We start from the raw sequence: 7,527 nt of genomic DNA, 5'->3' as shown, positions 1-7,527 counted from the left end.
ACTCCAAACCTTTAGAGCATAGCTGCAGAGACCGAGTCAGTTACAAACTGAAGCTGCAGCTTACAGACAAATCTACAAGCAAAATGCCATGGAACAAGTCATTTTCACGTGTCAAATTTTGTGGCATAGCTTGGTAAGATGACAGGGTATTTTGGTTTCCTTGCTGGCTGAGAAAATTGCCTCCGCAACCACTGTTTTCTATTCTCATGGAAGTGCAGAAGTCCCCTACTTTCTCACTCTTCTCTATTCTACCCGTCCAATCACTGCAGGATACGCTCGTGTGTGTCTCCATCAGCCACGTCACTCTGGCCGTTCTCCCGGCCCCAGAATAATTCAGCTTCAATGGATCTGAGCCCTGCGAGCAAAGCCTAGCGTGACGGGCTGTTCTGGAGTTACTCTGTGCTGAGATTCAGTGGAGAAGGTTCCACTCACGCTGAACAGGCCGAAAGTGCATTGGGTAATGAGTGAAGGCAGGGTGGTATGTAAGGACAGCAAGGCCAGAGACGGTCACTGCTGAAGCATACGGTCCGTAGTTAGGGCAGGTACTTCAGCGCTCGTTAACAGCAGTTTGATAGATCAGGAATTTGGTAACAACTGGGTCACCTCTGCCAGGAACGCACTGTAGCTATATTAAAACATAAACGGCCGACTTTTTTTCCCCTGACAAAAGGGAGCGTTTAATCAATAGGCTGAAAAAAGTGAACATAATCAATGCTTTTTGTTACTGCAGCCTAATAATAGCCTGCAATTTCCTTTTGAACTGTACATGCTAGGTCTTTGAAAATGAAGAAATAACGATATCTGTGAAAAGACAGCCAGAAATACAGCACGCAAGCCTGTGCGTTTCCCAAGGAACTGCAGATCTCCTGCAACCCCATGGTGGCAACTCTCCTGAACAGCATGACGAGACTTCTTTCATTTTTAGTAGCACTTGGCACGGTTCTGACAGCTCACAAGGTGATGACTGCACTGACGCTGGCTCCTGTGGGTTACACCTAGCCATTGCTAACTTTTGAGGGAGATGGAAAATAAGCAAATACTCTAAATCAGTTACTTAAAGCTCTACAAATTTCCACTCCACCCACAGTGAGATGTCAAATACCATCTCTTAAGTATCTATTTCTGTGGGTGCAAAGTTTCCTTCGGCACTGCACATCGTTCTGCCAGAGCTATCAAATAAAACACGAAACCTACTGGATACACAAATCTACCACCCATTTCGGTAACGTTTTCTACATTCAGCTGCTCTAACACCACCTCAAGGGATACCCCACAGAAGCACGGTTTCCAACCACGGGAGAAACAGCATCACCACACCAGGCATTTTCCACTGCAGCTACACTCAACCTGTGAAGCTGGCGAGAAGGAAAACCCGGACTGCCTCAGTTTTTAACTCTTGGGTCACGTCACCGTAGGTGGCTGGAATTCACCTTTCCTACATCTATTGAAATGAAAATTCAATTTTGAATGGTGGTTGAAATTCATCTTTCCTACACAGCACTGCACATACTCAAGACGTCCTACAACTGCAATTACAGCACTGCTCAAGGAGACAAGCACAGGACATGGAAACGCCCCACAACAGCTACAGCAAAGGCGGTAATTCACGTAAAAGCAAGCTGGGAGATAAGCACTTGGAACCACCTTGAAATACAAGGAGAAGATAGACTTGAAAGGAACCCTTTAGTTGAAGAAAATTAGAAATACAACAATTAAACCCTAAAAAGCTTAGGTGAAGATACAAAGTAGCAATCCAAAGCACATTTTTTTTTTAAGAAAGCTTAAATGATTTTTAAAAGGCATTTCCCAACCCAGCAGCATGTAAACAGCAGAAGGGGAATTTGCCACTGGAAGGCAGGTGCTCTGATGTTTCATTTCACAACAGATTTCTAAACTGGAGCCACTGGTCCCAGACACACTCTTTACCGGACGTCTGACCTTGAACTCACACAGAAAATCCATACAGAGCCGACAGGCACCAACCACTCTGAACGCCACAGGCAGCGTAGCCATACCTGATGGTGCTGGGAATCATCCAGTGTCTTGAAAACCATGGCTACCATCCCGTGAGCTCTCAGATGCATTCGGAAGCTGGGCATGGCGCACTTGGTCGCCAAGCTGATTACACTGGAGAAAAGGATTTCTGGATTAGAATGACGATGAACAGATTTACAAAAACGGCAGATAAACAAGTCTACAGCACGTGACTGACCATAAACCTCAGACCCTGACAAAGTGTTGGAATGCTTCTTCCAGGAATTGCATAGGCGGGTTAGTAACTGGTGAACAGGGCAGCATTTATCAACAGCTGCCTACCAGCACCAAACTGCGCCTGCTTTACCGCTGGCTAGAAACAGGATTTGAAAGGGTACCCTGAAGTTGAAATAATTTCTAATGGTTCAATTGAAAGTAAGGTGTTCATGGATTAGGCACGAAGCTCTGGTTTAGAGGCAGAGGAGAGCTTATTACAGATCAAGACATGACCAGAAACCATTCCTGTGAGCTTCCATTGCTAACAGTTATCTAATCGCCTGGTCAGCCCCTCTGATGCCTGACAACACTTTCACAAACGAGCACATATTGTTAGTATTTATTGCTGCATTTACAGTCTGTGGAAACACTGTAATTCACAGGAAAAATCTGACAAATATATTGGCCTAATCGATGATCAGCATAACAGAATAGAGGGCTTCTCCTACGTTTATCAGCAAGCTGTCTGCCATTTCTAGCAGAGTGCAACATATAGACTACTAAAAACATCTTGCTTTTAGACGTGCAGTAGTGTGGGAGTGATCCTGCAAACAACTCTGCCATGACTACTTAAGAATAAGCATCTTCTTGTAAAAGATTCATGGGCTACGGTGTTTAAAGAACAAGTGCTCGTTCTGTCTCCAGTCACACCACCACCCGTCAGAGCTTACCTACTGGCTTCTGATTCTTTACGTCTATTCCTATCCTTACACACTGATTTCCTTTAGAAAAACACTTTTCTTTTAATTTGTTAACTGAAAGAAAAAATGTTTATGGTGTTTATACAGAGTCAGTTTAAGATGCCAGGAAGCTTGCCGTATCAGCAAGTTAGGAGACGTCAACATGAACAACACCCCTCAACTGTCGCAATGGCATGAATTTATTCTTACCATAATGTACGCACAAACTGGGTAATAGATTTCTTGTGTTTACCCTCCAGCAACAGTATCTGTTGCTAGTTTTTGAGGCAGTAACACAAAGAATAAATGTGTAAAATAGGTCTCCTAAAAGCGTATAAAGCTTTTCCTCATCCACAGTCAAACCGCAAGTGTCCTCACCACCCGCCCCTGTGGATTCAAGTTTTTTTTTCTCTACCATTATAGTTTTGCTACACAGAGAGGAAAATTTACAAGTATTAAAAAGATTATTACATGGTTACAGAACATCATTCTAATTACTTTTATGTCCAGGGAATGGACACCAATATTGTCAAACTTCCTCAAAGCAAGACTTAAGTTTTTGGTACTAACTTCACAATTACGTGTAACTTGAGAATAAAGAGTGTAACGAGTAGTTCAAGACCACTTAGGGAAGCTTCCAGTTAATATGAGGCCACAATACCTCCAGTGGCTGCTATATTTATTATTTCTCAGCAGAAGATAAAGAACAGGTGGTTGGAGTTAAACACTCTCTCAGTACTACATGAATTCCAGACTATAGCCAGCAAACTTCCCAGTTTTAGGGATTTTTTTTTCTTAGAATTCAGTTTTGCATTAGAAGACAGAACCAACACCGCACATAAGATGGCATTAAACAAAGCGAAGTTATCAGAAAGTACTTTTTTTTCAGTTTGTGGCAAGGAACATGAGTGCACTGAAGATGCCTCTTACTGTCCAATATTCTACTGCATCTTCCGAGACATACTACTTTTGGGTTTTTTCACAATATGTATCTTCATGATTATTTTCAAACGTTGCTCTTTACAGCAGAAGTTCCAGGTGACTCCCCAAACAACATTTTCAGGCATGGTCATTTCGCTGACGAGTATTTAATTCAACACCCCTTCTGATGTAAGTTCAGTGCTTTACATGAAGATCTTACCTAAGGCAACGTGTGTTTAGGGGCTGATTGCTCTTCAATCCACTTAGCAAGTACTCAATATCATCGGTGAACTCTTGATTTTCACCAAACTCCACTACATCATTGAAGTGCTTTACATGCTGAACAACAGTGTATAACTGGAAGAGACAAATATTTTGACCTAGGTAAGTTGCTCTTGGGTATCACCATAACCATAACAAGTGCAGTTTAAAAACTATTCACTTTGGAGCATAAGGAAACATTAAGTAGTTAATGCAGGCCATTCAACTATTTACATAAACAGGTTATCTTTAATAGGAAAGCCAAATCTCATTTTGACACTGTTCCTTCAGTACTTAGGGTTACTGATAATTCTTTATCTTAAAAATTTGTTAAAAATACTTACTTCTTTGTCTTCTTTCCTACATTTCAATGCAGTTACTATCTCTTGATAGGGCTGAGTAGGTATTGTCACAGTTTTTATCACTTTGGGAGGTGGTGCAGGAGCCTTAAAAACTCCATCATCTTTATGAATTGCCTCCTTTGAAGATAGCCTTACCTATTAATAAGAAAGTGCTAAAATGGGCAGATGTTTTTAGCATGTAAACATACACTAAATACATCAGGAAACAGTACAGGTCCGCAATTGTCAAACTCACATTTTGGGACTATTTGGTCCTTGCCTTACGCTACCAAGATGTACCTAAGCTGTGTGATCATGTACCTACTCTCAAGATAAAATTAGGCTGTCAGAAATTATATGCATATTTAATGACAAAAACCAGCTCTAAGGAGCCAGGAAAGCTCCAGTGGAATTCAGAAACTAAAAAAGCAAGCAAAAAGGAGTCGTCCTTTACACTGATTCCCTAAGCTTTAGGGTAAGCAAACCAACCAAGTTAGTGTTTCAAAACAACGGTTTGTGGATACTTACAAGTCTCTTACCCCTTGGCACTGGAGCTTCCAGTGCTGCCCATGTTGGTTGCCACACTGACCCATCAGTACACTCTGGGTACGAGCACAGCATTGAGCCGTCACTGCCTCAACACGGCCTGACTGAGCAACTCTGGGCCTCCTGCTCCCATGTCTAACTACTGGAGGCTGCACACCACTGTACTCAGGGTGTAACCCTCCAAAAACAGACCTCACTAACCTGGTACTCCAAATTGTCTTCTGCCTGTAGGTAGAAGAGTACCAACAAAAATTTTGTAGCCCCACAAGAGATTGCCACGCAGAGCAATCAGACAGGCACAGTGCATGCCTCAAACAAGCACAGCATGCTCTCATTAATTCATGGTGTTCGCTGTACACTGGCCGCGATGCTGTTTGCATTGTTAATATTTTAGGAACAACGTATTATTGCACAAAATACAGGAAAACCTATTCTGAACTCACAGCAGGTAATAGGGAACTCGATATTACGTCTAGAATAACTACCGCCAAGTTTCCAGCCACCTCAGGCAAGTATTACAGGTTTTTCCCCAACCTACTCCTCTGTATTAGTCTGAGGTTAGTATAAGCTGAAGTGTCAGCTTATCTTCAGATTACTCCTTTGGCACAAAATCAGATGTGAGGACAAGCTACAGAAAACAAGGCATTCAAGAAAAAGACCTCCAAAAGCCATTTTCTAAATGTACAAGTCCCAGTGCCCGGGGCCACGTGCTCACCCTCAATCGCTAAGTAACATCCTGCACTTAGTTTCCTCACACAGAAGGATGAGAATTTTTTTAAAGTTCTAAAAACCAGAATTCTGAAAAATCAGAATTACTGTGCAGGCACCGAGGATGCGTTAACTGTTCCTCACTCAGGGGGTGTGTTGAGAGCAAGCCTTAACAACCTGCTGTATTAGCAGAGTGTTCCTGACACGCTGGCTCTGCCGCTGCGCAGCCCCTCAGCACTGGCTCACCTTGGCTCCAGAGGCAAATGCCAACAGGCCGCCGCGCAGAGCTGATTTACAGCATGTGCACACCGGAGGATCTGATCTGAACTTGGCAGTCTGTGAACACGGGGATCCACTGAAGCACCTCATCCGAGCCTGGCTTAATGGCTTCCCCTTCCAAGCAAATTCCAAAGGAGCTCAGAGGGGCCGCAAGAAAGGGTACTTGGCACAAGGAGTTGGCATGCTATGTGTTTCGCACCCATAATCGAAGACAAATTCATCCAAAATTTCAGGTAACAAATTTCCACAGAACTTAAAGAGGCAGAATCATCTGCACAGGGATTCCCACTGAACCTCTGGACCAAGGCTCATTTATCTTGCAACTCTTAAATCTTAACGGTACACTTGGAAGGTTCCAAAAGTGACTGAGAGAACTTCAAGACACAAATTCCCGCAACTGGTTTGTTCGGGCGAACCTGTGCCATATTCCTGAACTAGTATTTTCATGGTTCCAGTCACCACGTAGGAGTTTGAGAGAAGACAAAATGGCTCGTCTGAATATGCATGATCCAGACATTTTCCTAGCCTGAAAGGGATATATTCCAAGTCTGAGTTGGACAAACATCTGCCTTTAAGGTTGGTATCGGAGTGCTTCACAAACATCAGGCTCAATACAATGATTCAGTAAGCAACAGAGGCTTCAGTTCAAGGACACATAATTTAAACTGATAAATGGGTTTAGGAGAAACCCAGGGCTGAAGTTGCCGCCTTCTCCTCGAACAGGAGTGCTAATGGTGATGTTAAAATGCACCATCTGTGTTCTCCAGGCGCTGCAGTTAACACTGAAGGAAGGCTGTTCAGAATATGGTGAGGATGCAACCGTAAATCAAAGAGGAGCTAGTGTCAGAGCAGCACACACAGAGGTGGAATTAAAAAACAGCCCCAAACCCCTGAAACTGGCGACAACAACAAGAGCTGATGACTTTGCACTGCACCAGTATGTACCTTGTGATTTTCTGTTCTCAGGGAAGGGCTGTCAGCAAGGCCCCAAATGAACTGAAGTTTACTGACAACGTGCAGTGCTCCCTTAGCACAGCCAGTAACAACTTCTACACAGACCGAAGCCCAAGACCCTGCATACTCAGCGTCCCAAAGGAGTTAAAAAACACTTAGCTCAAGCCTGGGAACAATCACTGGTTTTTGAACAAACATTTTAAGACCTGTTTTCATCTCTTGTCTACTGTTCGTAGCCATGCTTGTGTGTGCTTCGTTCATATCAGCATTTCTGGCTGTGTACAGAAAATGCTGTTTCCTTCCTAGCTTCTGAAGCCTCAAGTCAGCGGTTCATGATACTTCACTCCATCAGAAAGGAAAAATAAATGAAATGTCTCCTTTTTTAAGTTTTTCCTTTTTGATTTCCATGGGTATTAGTAAATTAATCCTAGGGGTTCTCACAGAAGATGAAATGGACTCCATGGTTAGAAAGCTTAACTTCAGCAGAGGAGCGAACATAACTTCAGTGAAGGTTTTTTGTGTATCTGCACACTGAAATGAGATGGAAGATCCCGTTCTAGAGTACTTCCAGTGACTATTTTTTTTTT

At 43.0% G+C, this 7,527-nt stretch overlaps 1 protein-coding gene across 1 annotated transcript; it reads right to left on the bottom strand.

The window, feature by feature from the left end:
• Nucleotides 1–2,015: 2,015 nt before the first annotated feature.
• Nucleotides 2,016–6,076, bottom strand: LOC104515927 (wings apart-like protein homolog; the record flags this gene model as incomplete). The annotated part of the gene is made up of 5 exons (XM_010160100.1): nt 5,954–6,076; nt 5,201–5,224; nt 4,457–4,609; nt 4,072–4,208; nt 2,016–2,127 (listed from the first exon to the last, which is right to left on the bottom strand). Coding segments are annotated over exons 1-5 (549 nt in total), but the record flags the coding sequence as incomplete, so codon positions are not given.
• Between the last annotated feature and the right edge of the window lie 1,451 nt (nt 6,077–7,527).

The sequence above is a fragment of the Eurypyga helias genome, unplaced genomic scaffold, assembly GCF_000690775.1.
Source record: "Eurypyga helias isolate BGI_N326 unplaced genomic scaffold, ASM69077v1 C16229353, whole genome shotgun sequence".
In the NCBI taxonomy this organism is placed as follows: Eukaryota; Metazoa; Chordata; class Aves; order Eurypygiformes; family Eurypygidae; genus Eurypyga; species Eurypyga helias.
The sequence above is the reverse complement of the archived record's forward strand: the minus strand, read 5'-3'. Positions and strand labels throughout refer to the sequence as shown.